The following is a 19,367-nucleotide window of genomic DNA, read 5'->3' as shown; positions in this document are numbered from 1 at the left end:
ATGCGCATAATATTATTTCACGCGTTTAAAACTAGCTACGAAAATTATTATTTACCCAACTTGAATCCGACTCGAATGTCAACCACATTCGTGGATCTGGCAGCCACGCGTTCATATTGTTAAATGACGCGTTAAGTTTAAATTAAAAAACATTTAACACCAACGACAGACTTGTTGACACCAGATAATGTTCACGACGACGCCACACTCTTTCGCGTAATGAAAGTGTCGTTTCCGACACAGAAGGATTACATTCAGTTATGTTTACATGAGAAAGCGAGCTAATTCGATCCACAACTGCCAAGAGGAAACCTAATCTTCCTATTGGAAAATAAATAGACGTTTGCAATAAGACTTCGATTTCGCGACAACGATTTTGTTCTTCCGTGAATATACAACACAATGCCCATTGTACTCCCTCTTTACTATGTTTCCGATGATTAACCCGTGGGGTTCGTGTTTTTCAAATGGAATTTGAAGTGCATATTTGATTTTATATATGTATATGAAATATATATGTATATGTAATATATATGTATATGTGTATATATGTATATGTATATGTATATATATGTATATGAAATATATATGTATATGTAATATATATGTATATGAAAGCTACAAGAGAAGAACACGATCTTTTGATTCTTAATTTTGTGATTAAAGAATAATATATATTTTAATATGACATAATGAAATATAGGAACCTGTTAGGTCTAAAAATGGCAAACTTTTATGAAAACCAAAGATATAATTATTAAAACGAGCAATATTTTAATATTATATTGAACAATATTTCTAAAACTTAAATTAAAATTTAAATTTTAAAATTGCTTTCGCGTAAAAGATAAAGGAAGTAAGATCGTGCTTCTTCTCCTGTTAATAAAGCTTTAAAAAGCCCATATTTATATAATATTTTTTGTTTCATTACAACCATAGAATATATATATTGATGAAGTTTGGTCGTTGAACTCTGGGATACCCTATATATGATTTAACCCTGCGGTTTCTATTATTATTATTATTAATTTATATTCTTTTATTTTCTATTCCAATTTATATTATTAATTTATAATCTATTATATTATTAAAATATAGATAATTTTTGAATATTTGATTTTAGTATACAATATAATTTTACTAGCTTCTGTGTATTTCTTGCGTTTCGTAAATAAAATTTCAAATTTCTATTACACGGGGAAAATACCTGAAAAGATACAAACGCGAAGAAAAAACGAGAACAGCAGGGTTAATTAATAAATATTAATGTACGGTTTATACGTGTTAGTGTAAATATATGATTCATAGTACAGTAATGCAATAAAAATCGATGGAATCTGATAGTCTTCCATAACGAAAGTAAATAGACCAACTAAGAACGTATGAAACAATGATCCCATATAATGATACGGATACAATTGATCTATATGGATTAAGTGTGAATGATATGATATTTTTGTTCCGTGTGAATATCGATCACCGTACATTTTTAAAGATTATACAAGGAATGTTGAAATATAATATGTATAAGTGAGTTTAAGTTCCTATACATTGTTAATATTGTTTAAGAAATAAAACTGCCAAGGAATTACAACCTTATCAAATCTCTGTCTACTAGCTTAAATGATTAGCTATCAGTAACCTTTTTCATGTTATTACGACTTCTGTAACGTTCATCCAAACGCTTGGAATTTATCTTCAATTAAAAAAATTTTCGTTCCGAGACTAAACAACATTTTATTTAATTAATTCCTTTTCGGAAAATTTAGCGTTCCTAAAGAACTGCACATCGCTAATAAAAATACAAATAAAAACAACTTGAAAGCATCGTACACCGATCGTACTATACAGCATCATAACTATGGGCATTTATGAGAAATTTAATGTATATAATATGCAAAATAGAATATTAAATTTTATTTTGTTATTCTTATAAAATATGAAACTGCATAAATATCTGTAATCATTAATAATTTCGCGTAGTAAAGCAATTGTACATAGAAGACTATACAACAGAGTATAATAACATGAATCATTGAATTAAGACTACAATAATAACATGAAACGCTACGCTAGGTATGCTACTATAGTAATTACGCTACGCTTATTAGTACTAATGGTATCAACAATCAGACAATGATCTTAGTTTATTGATCAGACTCACCAATTAAACAAAAGATTGATTCTCCCGGATATCCGTTGTCATGTATGATAAAATCGCAGTTGCTCAACCTAGGAGCAATCGTATAAAAGATCGATCATTTTAAACATATCGATAAAAATTGAACTTGAAATCAAAGAATTAATTCCACAAAAAAGATTCATATTCGTTCTAAGTACCAATACATAAACGTAAGAATTGCTGTACATGCATCCAAAACAGTAATATAAAAAAAGAAAGAGATAATCCTGTCTTCGAATCTTTATATTCCAATCTTACTCTCGTTTTAACAAAGAAAAACACTCTTAGTTAAATGACTTTTAAAAATAACTTTTGCATAAAGCTTGAAGACAAATTATACGTATTAATGAAATTTTAGTTGAAAATAAATTGAGCTACAACTTTTGAAATGTTTTAATGTTAGGAAAATTGGCGATTAAGTCGAGAACGATCCAAAAGACGAAGTATTTAAATTCCAAGAATATATACAAAGTACACGTTGTTGTAAACGGACATCAAATAGAAAAGATAGAATGATTTGTTTTTTGTAACTTTCTAACACGTTTCGATTTCTTCGAAGCGATCTCGAACTGTACGAGAGTAATGAAAAGCATTTTTATTGAGAGGATTCTAACCTCACCTGAGAGAGTACGATAACTTCCAAGGTAGCCGAATCCTACTACTGGACAACGTGGACCGCACCGTCGTCAATTACAAACGACGTTGTATATCAAATTGTTGTTCACATTGCGTCTATTAAACGACTCTAGGAAATCGTTCAATCACACGGTAAAATCATGAACTGGAAAATGTTACTCCGCTGTCTTTCATTCGATGTACGTAGCGTCATCCACCAGGCGGCGCTGCGAATGTCGAACAGCTGATTTCTCATGCACGTGCGCCATGGCCATGTTAAGGCTATAGTTATAGTATCGTTCTCGCAAAAGAAACATCTGAAAATTAAAATGTATATTCTCATAAGTAGACTACGGATTTTTAAGCAAATTCATATTTTTATAAACATAAATTAAAAAGTGATCTAGAAGTAACCTAATCTAAGCAAAGATTTATTTCACTTATTGAATATTATAACGCGTACTGTAGTTTGGATGTTTCATATATTTTTGCATTTCATGTGAATTCTGTATATCTTTACATCTTCAAATTTCAGTAAGAATACATAATTAATTCTTTTGATATATAAAGAATACGAATCCACTGCCCAAAGTAATTTCATTTAACAACTTATTACGAAACCGTAGTTGCGTTAACGCAGCATTTCATTTGTAATTTCTTTTTAGATTTACATTAATGAATTCTATCAAATGTACATTGCTATTATGAAAATGAAAAAATTCGAAAGAAAAAAAGAAATGAAAATCTGGAAGAATTTCTCCAATATTTTTTTCGTTACTATCTTTTTCCTATTCAGATCCTACAAGTTTATGAAGTTCAAGGAAATTAAAGTGTTTCATAATAACTCATATGTTCTGTCTTTCTTCCCTAATCACCACTCCTCGTCCAATACCTCTACTATAGTTCTATGCTCCTGTTGTCATTAGAACAAACATACTAAAAGCAAATTGAAATATAAAATAGACACAAAGATAGCAGTATCATTTTTGTCCTTATTCTATAATCCTAGCTCCTTGTCAATGACCTCCACTATCATTTTATGTTCTTGTTAAAACCGTACTAAATAAAAGGATTAGAAACAAATCCAATTATAAAATGAAGTTAGTAACTTATAATATTCTTTCGTATACAGAAAACTCCATACTTATTCTGTGATCCTGTTAGAAGAGGATGGTCTTGACCAAAAATATACGGAAAGATTGACGGAATTAGAGAATTAATAATACATATGTAAATATGCATTATGACTTGTCTTGTAAGTTTTGTTGCCACTTGTGACCGAGAATTCTGTCTTGTATCATGACCGGTACTATTCCTACCATTTTTTGAAATCCTTTCGTGAAGCGAAATTTCAATGATATACAATGATTTGATGATGTGCAAAAATTTCTCGCCAGATGGATTTCTCACTTTATATTCAAAAAACGATATCTAAAAGTAAATGATCTATTGTATTTTAGGTCAGGTTTTGATCCGATTCGCAGTCAGAATCAATATATCGTATTTACATATCTTCAATATAAAATTCAAAATTTATGAATAAAGGATATAATAAATATCTATTATTTTTCCTCTAAGCGCCTATTTTATCTTGAAGTATTATATATAAATTAATTTATTAAAATACTATGGCAATATATATACATTTTAGTTATTTATTAGTTTTAATGATAGCAAAGAAAGAAATTCCTCTCTGATGATTAAGTAACAATTAATAAGTAGAAATTTTATATTTTATATTATCAATTTAATTTCAGTTTCGATATTAATTTAATGTATGTACATATAGTATACAGGGTGGTTGGTAACTGGTGGTACAAGCGGAAAGGGAGTGATTTTACGCGAAAACATAAGTCGGAAATATAGAATAAAAACTTTCTTTTTAATTTTTTTTTTCTTTTTTATATTTTTCCATCGAGACAACGATCTATAGTGAGATCCGTTATAACGTACCGCACGTGTACCGAGCGAAAATTCAAAGTCGATTTTCTCGAAAACAAAGCCTCAAACGAAAAATTTTTATTCTATATTTTCGACTTCTTTTTTCGCGTAGAATCATCCCCTTTCCGCTTGTACCACCAGTTACCAACCACCCTGTATATACATATATATATTTTTTTTATAATTATTTCATCTTTATATATGTATATTGTATTTTGCAAGATTTATAGATAACATCTTGACAAATGCAATTTGAAATTTCGTAGATATATCTTTTTACAGTTCACATTAGGTTAGATTTTTGTCAGATTAGGTTAAGTTATTGTATTATCCACGTGGACTGCTTCTTGACAATTATTATGTCAGAACTACTACCATTGCCACAAAAAAAATATTACAGACAACGTGCACACTCCAATCCCATAGCGGATCACTGCTTAGAATAGTATGTAATTATTTTCCATAAAAAATATAAAATTACTTAGAAAGATTGGTCTATTTATAAACATTTTTCATTCTTTTCTTGAATACAATTTCAGTCCTATCAAACCGGATTTAATGAATTGGGGTTCATTATATCCGTTTTATTTTGTAACTAATGAAGGAGAGTCCAAAGAACAGAATCTTTCACAGAAATGTGTTGAGTTTGTAGATATTGGTTGTGGCTATGGAGGACTATTAGGTACAAAATTATTTTAATTTTATATTACATTGTTTCTTAACGTATTAACAGAATATTTTCTGCAATAGTTACATTGTCATTAATGTTTCCTGAAAATTTAATTCTTGGAATGGAGATTAGAGTAAAAGTGTCTGACTATGTTATGGATCGTATAGCTGCATTAAGATCACAAAATCCAGGACAATACCAAAACATTGCATGTCTGAGGACTAATGCAATGAAGTATCTACCAAATTACTTTCACAAAGGCCAGGTATAATAAGGTATAGTCATATATTTAAACTTATAATTCTGTACTTTTATAAATATTAATTTTTATTGTTGTAGTTGAAGAAGATGTTTTTCTTATATCCAGATCCACATTTTAAAAAGTCCAAGCATAAATGGAGGATTATAAATAAGACACTTTTGGCAGAATATGCTTATGTGTTAACTGAAGGAGTAATGTATTTTCTAAAATATTATTTAAATACTTACTTTACGTAAATAAGTAACTATGAATATCATTTAAAGGCCATTGTATATACAGTGACGGATGTTAAAGACTTACATGAATGGATAGTGAAACATTTCCATGAACATCCATTGTTTGATGATGTTTCTAAAGAAGAATTGGTAAGTTTTTGCTACTTATTTCTTAAAAGATTAAGTCAGCCATTATCTTACAAATTTTTTTTATAAAGGATAAAGATCCTATTGTTGAAAAATTATATGAAAGCACAGAAGAAGGTCAAAAGGTAACAAGAAATAAAGGAGATAAATTTTTGGCTGTATTTAAACGCATTCCAGATCCATTTGAGAACAAAATTAGTTGATGCCAAATACTTTATGTACTTGTATATAAATGGAGATATTTTTTTTGTAATCATTATACAAAAGATACCCTAAATCCAGTCCTCAAATATTGGTAGTCCACATCGTTATTATCTTCATCATTAGATCCATCATGTCCTAAAAAAGGGTCATTTAAATAAATGTTACTTTAGTTTTAAAAAAGATTAATAAAAAATTTATCTTTAAAAATCGAAATTGATAGATTACTATCTTCTTCTAACTCATTTTCCAAATCAGTTCTTTTTTGTTTGGGTAACATTTTAAGATAGTTACGATGCCGTATATCTTCATTGGGAATCAAATGCGTAGTTTTCAAGGAAAATTCATCGTGTATTATAGAAAATAACATCTAATAAAAAAAGAAACTAAGTTATTTTTCGATAGAAAATTAATATGATACATAAAAATTATTTCTTTTTACTTGCTCTAGTAATGAATCAATAAACGTTAATGGCGGTGATATATATGACCTCCGTATTAATCTCTTTCGCTCCGAAATATCCATCATAAATTGGGTATAATACAAATTTCTGTTAGGAATTAGACTGTCAACTGTTTTTTTAAATCTTTTACTATTGACAATATCCCTAAAAATTAACTCTAATAGTTTACCAATTTCGATAATAATTACATTATTAATTATTTATAAAAATGAAATGCAGAAAAGCAACATTTACCATAGTAAGCCTTCTAAAATAAATTTCACTATACAAAGCTCTTTCTCGTCTATAACATTGCATTTTTTACTATCATCAAAGTAAATTACATTTGCTGGAGAAGCTTTTAATTCGTTTAATAAACTGACTTTTGTAGATTCATCTTCTACAGTACATACACTACAACGTAAACTCAATGTTTTGTAGTATACATCAGGTTTATTGAGTATTTTTATCCACGGTTTCTATGTAAAATAATTTATAACATAATTGGTTTATTGCAAAATATTATTTATTTACTTACTGGGACATAAGTGCCTTTTTCTGTAATGGTAAATTGTCCTGCTAATTCTTGACTTAGAATAGCATGTTTGATAATGCTTCTTTGATATATTCGCCTTTTACTAGCGTTAAAAAATATACAAGGTATATGAACATCGATTCGACAAGGATATCCTTTAGTGTAGATTTTTATTCTAAAACTCTGCACTGCCTTTGGATGCAGTATACCCTTCCGAGGAAATATGTCGATGTACAGTATCTCTGGTATGTCTTGACTAGAGACATTTAACATTTTAAAGGAATATGATAGAAGATTTTAAAACATTAAAATTTTTTAAGAGTACCATATCCACTCGTAAGCGAGTGCATCGAAATCTAAATTGTTATAAACTAAAAGCATTCTGACAATAACATTATGCATAGGTAGAAACCACACATCGATGCAGTCAATACTGAAATATGCAGGAAATAGTGAAGTTTTACAAGCACAATAAGATGGTATAGTTCTCGCATAACTGGCTAATCTAAAATCAAAAGTTGACTCTCCTTCCATTGTCAATTCTTCTGTTTTATCACCCATAGTTATTGGAACTATTACCTAAAAGGTATAATATTAATTTCTTAATTTTCTAATTATTAAATTTATAATACCTTATATCTACCAAACATTCTTGGTTGGAACTTCAAAAGAAGAGGTATAGCTGTTCCAGTCTTTATAACACCACATTGTGTTAAACATGAAAATACTTCATAATGATAATCTTTATTCACTTTGCAGATGTTATTAATATCTATCGAATACGGTAAATCATTATTTGTAATATTGTATATCCAATTTACCTAGAATTTCATTATACTAATGATTTTTATGTTGATACAAAGTACTATATCTTATGAACACTATTGGAATATATATTATAAATGACATTATACCCTATACATTATCCCTTTGTTTCCAAAATAAGTTCGTCCGAAATTTACGGATGCAGTGCTTAAGAAATTATCTTGTGACTGAGACTCGGCTAAACAATTAATGACTACGTTTAACATAACATAACGATCATGTCCAATATCTAATTCCCAACATATTGCCGTTTTCCCGATTAACGTATAATGTATCTTCATACCAATCACAGTTTCTTCTTTTGGCTGTAAAATATCAATTAATATTACTCTTTTATATACATTCAATTTAGTAATGCACCTTGTATAAATAGCTAGTTGACATAAAAAACGTCGTACACGTAGTATTTTAGATCTCATGTTTACTGTACAAAGATTTGTATGTATACAGTCAGTTTCCGTATGCTGAAGCAAATAACCAAATGTCTTTATAACAGGTTTACAAGAACAGTTTTTGATTCTTTTTAAAGCCAGTGTAATAGGAAATGATGAAGGATTGATCATAATCCATTCTATCAATATTACTCCTTTATTGCATTGGAACATTGGAAAAAGATCAATATTTATGGATTTTCTTTCTTTTGGTAATATGTTTTCCAAGATTTTGTTTAATCTAAAAAAGAACTAATAATCATGTAATACATAATATCGATTATATAACACAAATAGAAAAGAAATATACCTATTTACATGCAGTCTCTTCCATAAAAATTGTTTGCTTATATGAATTGTACAATGCTGATTATATCCAAAAGCACATATATTCTGCACCTAATGCAGATATTGCATATATAAACATTATTTTATAAATCCGAATTCTAATGGTCAAATGAATTATAATTTTACTTTTAACGTAGGCAAAATACACATGCAGTATACATTGCAAATCCACACTGGTTTTTGTCTAGCTATTAATGCATCTGATCGAAAATTAACTCTTATCAAATATCGAATTGCAAATTCATAATATACTGCTGTATGTGGAGTGATAGAAACTGTAATCCTTTTATGTGATCCTGAGAAAATCGTTTCTGATGCTGGATGTAATTTAACATCTTCCTCAATATTTCCAAATGGCCAATTACGATGTGTACAAATTAATTTATAATAAATATCTACTAAACTAGAATTAATAAGATCAAAATGTAATGTCTTGGTATTGTTATATTCTAATTCTTTGAAATATAATTCGTTCGGAGTTGCCTAAAGAAATGAATAAAAGAGAAATCTTTAATTTTTACTTCATATTAAGTAATAAAGTCATGTTGCATAAATTTTACCTTTAATGACCCAATTTTGCTACTTCCACGAACATATAGAATTATACTATATTTTGACCCAATAGGTACTCCCTTTTTTACAATATTTAAAATACATTGTACCTCAAAATCATAGTCTATATTTGGTTCATCTGGAGAAAAGGAACATTCTTGATGTAAAGTATCATTTGCATCGATTTCTCCGCTTATGTACTGTATATTAAGTTCAGGTGGCAACTGGTAAAATTGATACCTATAGATAAATAACTATATGTTAAAGTATATTTCATAGATTTTGTTTAGGAGAGAAATTAGCTTACTTTATTGTATGACGCGTTACATTTCGCATTGCAAGTTGTAGAAACTGTTGACAACCTAGCATAACTGGTGGAAAACTTAAAACATTATTATTGTCAAAAACAACATTTGCATTCTCTGCATATCCTTTAAAATCTATGTAATATTCATTTTTCATATTCCCATTAAAGTATACTGTCCATCTTTCTATATAAATCTGTTCATCTTGGGGTTTAGGTGTCATTTCAACTACAATTATTTCATAATCCCTGCAATTAAATAATTCAGCTATTAGCAAAGTTATCAGCAAAGTTGAATTCACAAATGGATTTACAGATTGTATATCATACTGATAAATCACACCAAGCATAGGTTTTACAAGAAAATGACTTGCTGATGGTGAAACAAATTGAAACATGAGAGGTAAATGTCCAAATCTTTTAATCAGGAAAGTGGTATAAACTGGATATGATGGCATACATGGTGGCATTATTACAGTTTGAGGTATTTCATACTGTGGAATCCATCCATTCGATATGACAGGAAAGGAGTGACCTAAGATATATTTTAATTTTTAAATATTTCATTGTCCATCTTCATGTAAATTCATCCAAAATATTTATCATGACTGGCTTTATCATAACTTTTGCATAACATAGTATTATACCTATCATTGTCACAGATGCAACAAATGGGAAAGTAGAGTGCTTTTTATGTTCCAAAAGAACAGAACAAATGATCTTTCTTCCATAAAGATTACTTTTTGTATTAGGATTAAATGTAAGTTCAAATAAAGCAGACTGATGTGCACAAACTAGCATCTCAGAAGGTGTTATATTAAAAATTTCATCTGTATCTACAATACAACAAATGAATTAAAAAGATATTTAACACAATGAACTATATATAAATTACCTTTCTCCCAGGTAATTAATAAATTGGAATGATTATGATTTGTGAGACATATTGAATGAGGTATTGTCTGAATAAGATTTTCTACATCCACATCAGTTTGTCCAAGATTGAAATAGTGCTTTGATAAAGATATTGGAGGAATATCTCCTAATGTATCAGTACCATCTCTCATATATCCCTTGAAACCACCTTTACTTTTCAAAGGATAGGTAATAGCATCAGAATCTGTCTTAAAAGATAATGCACTACACGAGCCATATAATTCTATAATAATTGGTTCCTATATTTTAAATAAATTTTTCAATAAAAAGTAATTCTCAGAAATAATTCTAAAAAATAATTCTTCATAAAAATTACACATTATCAATGGTTTCATTTAAATTTACTTGATATAAAATTAGAGCAACCAAGTAATAAGTGTATCTTCCCTCCCTTGTCGATGTAAACGTAATTGTAATATATTTACGAGAATAAGGATTAATAATGCCGTATTTTGCGTCTATCTGGAAAGGCTTACATTTTTCATCTATATTGAACATAAAGGTCGCAGCAACTTTAGAATTATTTGTTAATCTAATTCGCCTTTTAACTTCTGGTTTCTGTATTGTGCAATTCATAAAGATCTTCGTTGTTGAACAAGTTACTTCAGGGCCTGCTCAAATATATAAACGAAAGTTATAATATAGAAATGAAATATGTATATAAAAACAGACAAAGAACCGTAAGATAAGATAAAATTTCATAATACATTACAAAATGCATATTTTAAGATAAATACCAATACTACATCCATAAGTAATAATTTTCGTACATTCCATACTAGTATCTATAATTACGAAATAATCAACATTTTTAGAAAATGCAACAAGTGGCTGATAACGTATCTCGCATATATATTTTTCATCGGAGGCTAGAGTCCAAGTATAAGAACGTAAATGAAATACATGATCTAAAGGATTCGTAATCGGATCTCTTTGGACTTGATATACTTGTTCCTTCTGTAATGAATAAATTAAGTAAAAATAGTCAGTATGTAGAAAATTTCATAAAGATATAAAGAAGAATAAAATGGAAAACTTATAATAATTATTTACAAAGCAATCCACTTCATCGATTTCAATGACCTTGAAATATATGCTGTCAAGGTGAATGTATTGAATAATTTTTATTATTGGGTTGTTCAAAAAATGTCTTGCATTTTTATTATAAATTTCTATAAAATAATGAAATGTTGGAGCAAATATGATTCTTAATTGGAGACTAAAGAGGACTAAGGAGAAACATTTAAATTCGTTAATAAAACAGGTTTCTTTTTTCAGTGAGATAATGTTGAACCTCATATATCCAAAAAGTTTTAAATTTTAGTTGTATTCACTTGTATTTATCCCACGCATCGAATATTCGTGTTTCGTTATTATTTATTTGGATCTTTACAAAACTTATTCGGAAAGTTCAGGCACGAAATTAAATACTTTAAATGCTTGTAGAGATTATTTGAAGGAATTGTCCGACAAAGACGAAAAAATTAAGAAAAGTCTCGTAAAATCATAAGTATTAGTATAGTAGTAAGTAATTTTAATTAAATCTTAACTTTTGTTACGAATTTTTCGAATAACATAATATATGTACATATAAGTATAGGTTAAGTTTGGATTAAATTACAGATCTCAAATTTATTCTAAACCTTAAAAATATTATGTATAATATTAGAAACATTTTCGTCTGCATAAGTCAGAAAATACAGTCAAACGACAGTTATACATATACATAGATAAAGTTATTCGAGATATTGACCTTGACAAGCCATCCAAAGATCATCGAAATTTATAAGAGATAGATAGACTACCTTATAATTATCATTTATAATTACAGATTATAGTATTATCACAGATTATAATAACTATAACACTATAATAACAACACTAACTATAACTTTGAATATTTTATACATTTTTTGCACATTAAATGTATTTTGTGCATTTATGCAACTTTAAATTTCGCATATATGTATAAAAATTCGCAGTCTATTAATTATTAAACTACAAATATTTATGCAAATTCAAATTTTTATTTTATTCACTATTTTATAAACTAAAAAAATGGAATAAAAGTAAGGATGTTTTATTTATTAAATGTTATAACACGTATTTTACTTTAAATATTTTACATATTTTTGCATACTAAACGTATTCTGTGCATTTATGCAGCTTCAAATTTCACATAATTGCCTAAAAGTCTGCTTAATAATTAGATACCAAACATACTTACGTAAGATTCATTCCATATCTCTATCGTCTTTATTGCCGTTTTACCAATTTCCACGTCTCCATAATCAAGTTTAATTATTTTCATTTTATTCTTATTTTACAATAATCGTTATCTACCGTGAAGAATCCTGAAAAATTTATTCCTCTCAGTTGCAAACACAAAAATGATATTTGCCCAACGATGCATATATTTTCATTTGAATGTATCAGATCGAGTTTGTCAATCTCGATCGCGATCTCGAACTCGGATCTCATGATTTCTCTCGAATGTACAGGAACACATTCGTTTTGTTTTGATATGGGAATGACGTATCCGTGAGGACAGTAAATCCAAACGATTTTGTAGAATACATTTAACGATAATTCTTGGAATTCCTTATTTCATATAGATATTCCTTTAAGGATTTAGATATACACATCATCGACTGGTAATGGTGACGTTACCCATATTCTTTATGGCTTTTTGACAGTACCTGTAAAAAATGGCTCGTCGGAGTGTCTTAAGTTTTCTATGCTTATTATATTTCGCAAACAGTTGTATGGATTATAGTTTGTGTGCATTTTATAATAATTATTACGAAGAATGTAAGTCTTTTTGAAACAATAATATCATCCTTTTTTAACTTTTTGATATTATTGGTAAGGATATTTAACGTGTGATTTCTTCTTCTAGATGGGTTGGAGTCGGAGAAGTTGTGTCATATACTTGGTAAAGTGTCAACTATAGACATTAAAATCGGTGCGGCGATTGTACGGCCGAAGTACATGCTGGACCGATGGAATGTTCGTGCTAATGTTCATTGTAAATTTAAATTTATTACGGCCAAAGGTTATGGATTATTTGGAGTCATTCAAAAAATGTCTTTCAGAAAAAACGGAACACAGTGTCTGGATTATGTACAAGTAAGTAATAATTTGTTATTGCTTTAGATAAAATCATAAATAATTTTTTAATCTGTTTTAGTTTAAAAGAAAAGATTTTCATAAGACCGAGAAGTTTTGTGGTTTAGTTGATCGCAGTAATATGAAGTATGCAATTCATGAGTCAGAAGATCGTACTGAATCACAATCATTATCAGAGATTTATGCTGAATATGATCCAAGCAATCATAAATCTAATGCAGAATTAGAAACTGAAATATTTATATCAAAAGAGAAGTTAGAAGAAGGAGAGTTTCTTGCTATTCGCATTGCTTATACAACATTCGGAAGTAAGTTAGGTTGATTTTAAAATTTTATAATTATAAATTATACTTTTCATGTAACATTTAATATCATAGATTGCAGTAATGTGGGCTACAAGAGATACAAACTAATTGGTCATGATACCTGTCTGCTAAATGAATACTTTTGCGATGGCGTTTACAATTGTATACCAGGTATTTGTTCTGATGAGAATAATTGTACTCATGAAATTACTAGCTCTGGTACTGGTACAAATGTAACAATAGGTGCAGTGAGTTCCCTGATTTTATGCTTTATCATATTCATTGTGTGTTTATGGATATGTAAAAGGTCACAAAAATTATGTTGGTCTATCGATTGCGCCGATTCAAACGTGTGTTCGAGACCAGAACCATTATCACGTGATACAGAGGGATCTGTAAATCCATCAGTTCCCTCAGCACCGATGTTAGAAGTCGCAGTTCCTTCATCGGTTGCTGATAAAGATTTACCACCTAGTTATGATTCCCTGTTTCCAGAACAAAGTAATCCTGCTAGATCATAATTGTAAATGCAAGTTATTATATGTAATTAATTTGTACTGACTTGTTATCTAATGTTTTAATTAGATATTGTTGTACACAATGCAGTCTTCAGATATATGGTATGAATGAGTGCCTTTTTGAATGAAACAGATATAATCGCATACAAGTGATCGATAAGAATACCGAATTTCTTTTTAGTATTTTATACCAACTATTTTGTCAATGTTGTATACACTAGCATTTATAATACTGAATATTTTTATATTTTATATAACTTGTTCTACAAAACTATATTGAGATATAAGTACAAGATCCGTAATGTATAAAATATAAATAGCCACTATGTATGGTCAATTATTCAGCAACGAAAAGTACTATTTTAGAACAAAAACCTGTTCATAGTTTATAAGTCGCTTTTAATGTTGGAAAAATACAGTATTTAATAAATATAATATTTATACAAGATTGTCTTTCAATTATTATTAAAGTGTTCATTGGTTAATTAACACGTATTCAGTTACAAAATTATTCATTATGTTATTCCCATTTATACCCCAACATATTCCTGTAACCACAAACAAGCGTTGATAGCGTTATCAATTTCTGCAGCTCCTGATGATAAAGGATGATTATCGTTATAAACTAGCATCCTGTAATAAAGATTTAATAAAGATTTCATGGTGACCATAATTTTTAATTTGTACTTATAAAACTCTTACTTTGTTCTAACATCATTCGCTTTAAGACGTTGAAACCACAGTTTTCCTTGAGACGGGGGTACTCGTAAATCGCTCGAGCCTATACATAACAAGGTTGGAGCTTTCACATTATTAACGTGAATAATCGGGGAACACTTAAACATCTTCACAAACATCTCAATTCGATCCGATTCCGACATTGGTGCACTTTCATCAAAGGCATAATTGATTTCGGCAGTACACCTAAAATTAGATGTATCATGAAAACAATAATTGAAATAAGAATTCTATATCATATCTAATCTTTGTATTATTATGTTATTTTGTTATTTTCATTGTACATTATTCTACAACTGATCTTACATAATTCTTTCTTCTTTACTCAGCGCATTGCGACTGCAATATAATTGTAATTCATGAAAAATGACTATGACCCTACGAAAAATCTTCAATAATACATTAATATTTTACCAGTCTGGAATATCTGATATAGTGAACATAGCAGCAATGTCGATTACAGGATTTCTTGCAACAACAGCTTTATATAAGTCCTACAAGAATAAATTGTTGCATATTACTGAATTTTATTATTTTTTTAAGTATATGAATAGTTTATGAACTTACTGGGTATTGACCACTTAAATGAGTAACTAAAAATCCTCCATGTGAACCACCAATAATTCCTAATTTGTTTGGATTTAACCATGAGTATTTTCGTAAAGCTTCTTCTGTAGCAGTCACACAGTCCTTTACATCGACATCTCCAACTTTTCCTTGAAGATATTCAACATTCTTTGATCCCATTCCGGTAGAGCCACGATAGTTAACTTGTACCACAGCGAAACCTTAAATAAAAATAATTTTTTAGGGAAAGTTTAAAATCTTTATGAATAATTAAGACAGATTGTTGAATATAAATTATTGCAAACCAAAAGTTTACCTGATAAAACAAGCAAGAAATAATCAAGTATAAACGAATTTGCATAGTTAGAATGAGGTCCACCATGTGGTATGATTATTAAAGGTACAGATTTGTCATTTCCTCTTTTTGGTCCAAAATAAATGAAGTTAAAGTGTTCTGTAAAATCGTTAAAAAACATTTAGTCTATATCTTTCAATCCTTGAAATGACAAATTACTTACTTATTTCTTCATCGTTATTGTAATCATATTCAGAAGGCTCATACATTAAATTTTCAGTGCCAGGAATTTTGTCGGGAATAGAAATTTTATTTCTTTTAATGCGACCATTACTAATTGTTTTTGAGTCAAATCTTCCTACCGTAAGCATAGATGGCTCTAAAAGAGATGTTTCCGAAAATGCAATAATATCATCTTTTACGTCCAAAATAGCAAGGCTGCTTTTATCATTTTGGATCTCAGTTATAGCTTTTGTTTCTGTAAATAATATTTTTGTTATTAATGATTTAAACAAAGGAAAGAATTAGTAAAACGTGAGACATAGTTTGAATTTTTACTTCTATTAATGATGTAAGAACGTGTATTATTCTGTTGTGCTGTACTCAAAAATATATACTGTGAATCAGTGCTCCAGCATTGGCGTGGTAAACGACCATACAAGCCATAAAACTTTTCAGCATTTTGAATAGGTATGCTCGAATTTACAATGTCTACAAGTATATCAGCCTAAAGAAAATACAATGATATAAATTTAAATAAAATGAACAGTAAACTAAGCATATTCCAATATACAAATACCTTTGAATTTTCAGAAGCAAATTCAAGATGCATAAGTCTGTGAGCATTATGATGTGGACCACCTGCTTCTCTTTCTAACCAGATAAGATATTTTTTATCAGGACTAAATCTTGGGCTATGGACAGCACACCCATCGCTTGAGAGCTTTTCTAAAAAATATATATACAATGTATATACATAGTTATATGATCTTAATTTATAAGCCAATGGAGTGACATGGGATATTTCTTACTGTACTCTCCATCTTTTAATAAAAATATCCAAGAGAGTCTATTAGTACAAGCAATAAGACCTAAATGTCTTGGCTCATGTTTCCATGCTACACCAACAACACCTTGACTATCTGCAGTCCATAGTACTTGAGCAGGTGAGAGATCATTTGGTATACCTGAGAGAGCTGAAATTGTGTCTGTTGTCGTATCAAGGACAGCAACAACTGGATGGTGTTTACCTACCAATTGTTCTCCCCAATGAGGCTTGTAAATATATTCATTACCCTATATCAAATGTTTTATTAATTAAAGTTTACTTTTACTTTATATGTATAATTAAAGAATGAAGCAATTTACCACTGTTACTTCATGCTCATCTTTTTTATTTTTATCCATACGTTTCTGCTTATAAAAGGGTTCAGATTCTGGTTGCTTTTTTTCAGCAATATATAATACTTTCTTTTTGTCTGGAGACCATTGAAAAGAAGAAAATTCAGCTAGAAACAGGAAGAACAAAAACTTTTAATTCTTGTTAGATGTTATATTACATAAATATTGTGTAGTGAATGTATATAATTTTTGATTAATAACTACAATCTGTGTATACATCTCCATGTACATCCAAAGCAGTTAAATCATAATTTTTCACAAGCCTCTGTTTATCCCAGATTTCAATAAACTGTTTTGTAGTATTCTCAATTGTAGCCTGCCTTAATATCGCTTTATATTGTTTATCCTCAGTAAAATCAGATAGAAGTCTACAATGAAAAGAAAGCTTTCTTTTAGATGTATATCTTAAAGATATAACTAATTATATTTTTATAACAAATATGTATCATACTCTGTTGTAGTATCAAAGGGGAAGCTTTGAGATTGTATTTGTAACTTTGAATTTAAAATGTGAGTTTGGCCAAATTTTTGATTTGTCTTTCTCTCTAAATTTCTTTGGGACCATGAGCTTAAAATCGATATTTCATTTTCACTTAGCTCAAAAATCTTTGCATCAGTTAAAGAAGGATTTCGTACTAATGTTTTGTACAAATTGACAATTTTTTTGGCCTACAAAATATTAAATATTTTATTAATTTTCCAAGGAAATTTTTTTGCAAACATTGATTTAATATTTTTAATTTTGAACTGTAACATACCTGACTTGTTGCCATTATTACAAACTTATCCACAAATTCTGTTTTAAATCTATTATCATATGTTATATAAAGACAGCCAAACGTTGATAAGATATCAGACATAGATAACATGTATAAACAATTAATTATGTACATAAAACATTAGCAAGTTAATGTTGCAAGATGATTACTTCTAAGAAATGAACAATGTAACTGTGTTAAAATTAGAGTAAGATTATTTTATTAGTCTTTTAATGTTTTAAATTTATTATATTATAATGTATATAAAGAATATTAGTAATTATTGAATATTAAATATTGAATATAGAAGATATTAATGTTATTTCAATGTGATAGACCATGTAATATATATTTTGTTTTAATATATTAAAATATACATTTGTAATTAATTTTCAAAAATGAAATTTACTACGTGCTTTTTATTCAGCAATGTTTATTACTTTTGTACACAAATAATAGGTTTGATTCTGAAGTTGGTAGCACTAGAAAAAGAAAATATGGGTAGCAATGGCGCCAGTTTTAAAATTATCTGAATCAAAGGAATAATTTGTTAATATTTAAACGACAAAGAGAAATTCGTGTTATTGCAATAAAAATTTTTAATATCGATTTCGTGTAAATTAGTATTTTTATTTTACATCAATTTGCAATATGCTAACATACTGCAAGATTAATGCAATTTGCACAAATCACAATATCGATAAAACACTATAACAATTATTACTGCGTAGCGATTAATCAAAGTATATAAAAAAAGTTTATTAGAACAAAAAGTTTATTTACAATTTATAATTTTACAAACTTATTTAAACTATATACTTCGTATGTACAATTCGCAACAATTATACACGATCTCAATAATTTGTTTCTGAAACACATTTATAAAAATCGTATAAAAATAATTTGGAATCGCCTTATATTTTTGATCAATTTGAAACAAAATATTATAAAAGTATATACTATTGCATAATTATTAAGACCACTTAGATCGATAAAAAATGTCCTCTCTTTGATATTTCGACTAAGCTAAATATTTGTAGAAATATATG

At 28.6% G+C, this 19,367-nt stretch overlaps 5 protein-coding genes across 13 annotated transcripts in view; 2 read left to right on the top strand and 3 right to left on the bottom strand.

Moving 5' to 3' along the window:
• The window catches only part of LOC100742321 (kinase D-interacting substrate of 220 kDa), a 45,529-nt gene extending 42,520 nt beyond the window's left edge, over positions 1 to 3,009 (bottom strand). Inside the window, exons 1-2 of one of the 2 annotated variants that reach the window (XM_024370756.2) lie at positions 2,802 to 3,009; positions 2,165 to 2,232 (exon numbers count right to left, since the gene is read on the bottom strand). Coding sequence is in view for 1 of the 2 variants with exons in the window: in XM_024370754.2 (XP_024226522.1) it covers positions 56 to 115 (60 nt within the window). In the remaining variant the exon portion in view is untranslated. Of the gene's footprint in view, positions 1 to 55; positions 216 to 2,164; positions 2,233 to 2,801 lie in introns of those variants that run through there. The other variant, XM_024370754.2, reaches the window with a different exon arrangement.
• Positions 3,010 to 4,954: 1,945 nt separating this feature from the next.
• On the top strand, positions 4,955 to 6,361 carry LOC100742197 (tRNA (guanine-N(7)-)-methyltransferase). Its single transcript, XM_003493011.4, has 6 exons — positions 4,955 to 5,183; positions 5,278 to 5,420; positions 5,489 to 5,673; positions 5,748 to 5,861; positions 5,934 to 6,035; positions 6,104 to 6,361. The coding sequence occupies exons 1-6, from the start codon at positions 5,098 to 5,100 to the stop codon at positions 6,233 to 6,235; spliced, it is 762 nt and encodes a 253-aa protein (XP_003493059.1). The 5' UTR covers positions 4,955 to 5,097; the 3' UTR covers positions 6,236 to 6,361.
• On the bottom strand, positions 6,169 to 12,963 carry LOC100742075 (cilia- and flagella-associated protein 65). Of its 5 annotated transcripts, none has more exons than XR_004462597.1 (19): positions 11,661 to 12,537; positions 11,345 to 11,564; positions 10,953 to 11,218; positions 10,567 to 10,846; positions 10,319 to 10,507; positions 10,002 to 10,206; positions 9,675 to 9,920; positions 9,376 to 9,607; positions 8,942 to 9,298; positions 8,778 to 8,866; positions 8,435 to 8,708; positions 8,126 to 8,341; positions 7,844 to 8,032; positions 7,537 to 7,790; positions 7,215 to 7,467; positions 6,932 to 7,155; positions 6,680 to 6,841; positions 6,462 to 6,603; positions 6,169 to 6,371 (listed from the first exon to the last, which is right to left on the bottom strand). XR_004462597.1 is itself a non-coding variant. In XM_033323364.1 (19 exons), exons 1-19 carry the CDS (start codon positions 11,904 to 11,906, stop codon positions 6,289 to 6,291), a joined length of 4,131 nt encoding a protein of 1,376 aa, XP_033179255.1. In that variant the 5' UTR covers positions 11,907 to 12,536; the 3' UTR covers positions 6,169 to 6,288. The 5 variants fall into 5 exon arrangements, 4 of the variants coding, with proteins under 4 accessions (XP_033179255.1, XP_033179257.1, XP_012246413.1 ...); XM_033323364.1 differs by having other exon boundaries at positions 6,676 to 6,841; positions 11,661 to 12,536; XM_012390990.3 differs by lacking the exon at positions 11,661 to 12,537 and adding an exon at positions 12,835 to 12,963 and having other exon boundaries at positions 6,289 to 6,371; positions 6,676 to 6,841.
• A 101-nt stretch (positions 12,964 to 13,064) lies between these two features.
• On the top strand, positions 13,065 to 15,005 carry LOC100741954. 2 transcript variants are annotated; one of them, XM_033323371.1, is made up of 4 exons: positions 13,065 to 13,418; positions 13,507 to 13,736; positions 13,915 to 14,044; positions 14,114 to 15,005. In XM_033323371.1, the coding sequence occupies exons 1-4, from the start codon at positions 13,316 to 13,318 to the stop codon at positions 14,560 to 14,562; spliced, it is 912 nt and encodes a 303-aa protein (XP_033179262.1). In that variant the 5' UTR covers positions 13,065 to 13,315; the 3' UTR covers positions 14,563 to 15,005. The 2 variants fall into 2 exon arrangements, with proteins under 2 accessions (XP_033179262.1, XP_003493057.1); XM_003493009.3 differs by having other exon boundaries at positions 13,316 to 13,418; positions 13,798 to 14,044.
• On the bottom strand, positions 14,938 to 18,857 carry LOC100747821 (acylamino-acid-releasing enzyme-like). 3 transcript variants are annotated; one of them, XM_024370759.2, is made up of 15 exons: positions 18,708 to 18,857; positions 18,319 to 18,490; positions 18,012 to 18,229; positions 17,765 to 17,928; positions 17,528 to 17,667; positions 17,191 to 17,455; positions 16,959 to 17,107; positions 16,718 to 16,886; positions 16,383 to 16,637; positions 16,181 to 16,318; positions 15,865 to 16,085; positions 15,712 to 15,791; positions 15,604 to 15,636; positions 15,262 to 15,483; positions 14,938 to 15,192 (listed from the first exon to the last, which is right to left on the bottom strand). In XM_024370759.2, exons 2-15 carry the CDS (start codon positions 18,451 to 18,453, stop codon positions 15,090 to 15,092), a joined length of 2,292 nt encoding a protein of 763 aa, XP_024226527.1. In that variant the 5' UTR covers positions 18,454 to 18,490; positions 18,708 to 18,857; the 3' UTR covers positions 14,938 to 15,089. The 3 variants fall into 3 exon arrangements, with proteins under 3 accessions (XP_024226527.1, XP_033179258.1, XP_012246410.1); XM_033323367.1 differs by lacking the exon at positions 18,708 to 18,857 and having other exon boundaries at positions 18,319 to 18,554; XM_012390987.2 differs by lacking the exons at positions 15,604 to 15,636; positions 18,708 to 18,857.
• Positions 18,858 to 19,367: the final 510 nt, after the last annotated feature.

Source organism: Bombus impatiens, unplaced genomic scaffold (assembly GCF_000188095.3).
Source record: "Bombus impatiens unplaced genomic scaffold, BIMP_2.2 scf_0914, whole genome shotgun sequence".
Taxonomy (NCBI): Eukaryota; Metazoa; Arthropoda; class Insecta; order Hymenoptera; family Apidae; genus Bombus; species Bombus impatiens.
The sequence above is the reverse complement of the archived record's forward strand: the minus strand, read 5'-3'. Positions and strand labels throughout refer to the sequence as shown.

Coding starts and splice junctions, on each gene's coding strand:
- LOC100742197 (XM_003493011.4), top strand. CDS start 5,098: ATGTCAGAACTACTACCATTGCCACAAAAAAAATATTACAGACAACGT. Junction 5,421..5,488: donor TGGCTATGGAGGACTATTAG/GTACAAAATTAT, acceptor TTTCTGCAATAG/TTACATTGTCATTAATGTTT. Junction 5,674..5,747: donor ATTACTTTCACAAAGGCCAG/GTATAATAAGGT, acceptor TTATTGTTGTAG/TTGAAGAAGATGTTTTTCTT.
- LOC100742075 (XM_033323364.1), bottom strand. CDS start 11,906: ATGAGGTTCAACATTATCTCACTGAAAAAAGAAACCTGTTTTATTAAC. Junction 8,867..8,941: donor GTATTTTGCCTACGTTAAAA/GTAAAATTATAA, acceptor TATCTGCATTAG/GTGCAGAATATATGTGCTTT. Junction 8,709..8,777: donor AAGAGACTGCATGTAAATAG/GTATATTTCTTT, acceptor GTTCTTTTTTAG/ATTAAACAAAATCTTGGAAA.
- LOC100741954 (XM_003493009.3), top strand. CDS start 13,316: ATGGCTCGTCGGAGTGTCTTAAGTTTTCTATGCTTATTATATTTCGCA. Junction 13,737..13,797: donor AGTGTCTGGATTATGTACAA/GTAAGTAATAAT, acceptor AATCTGTTTTAG/TTTAAAAGAAAAGATTTTCA. Junction 14,045..14,113: donor TGCTTATACAACATTCGGAA/GTAAGTTAGGTT, acceptor TTAATATCATAG/ATTGCAGTAATGTGGGCTAC.
- LOC100747821 (XM_024370759.2), bottom strand. CDS start 18,453: ATGTACATAATTAATTGTTTATACATGTTATCTATGTCTGATATCTTA. Junction 17,668..17,764: donor TGGAGATGTATACACAGATT/GTAGTTATTAAT, acceptor TCCTGTTTCTAG/CTGAATTTTCTTCTTTTCAA. Junction 16,638..16,717: donor TTCTTACATCATTAATAGAA/GTAAAAATTCAA, acceptor TATTATTTACAG/AAACAAAAGCTATAACTGAG.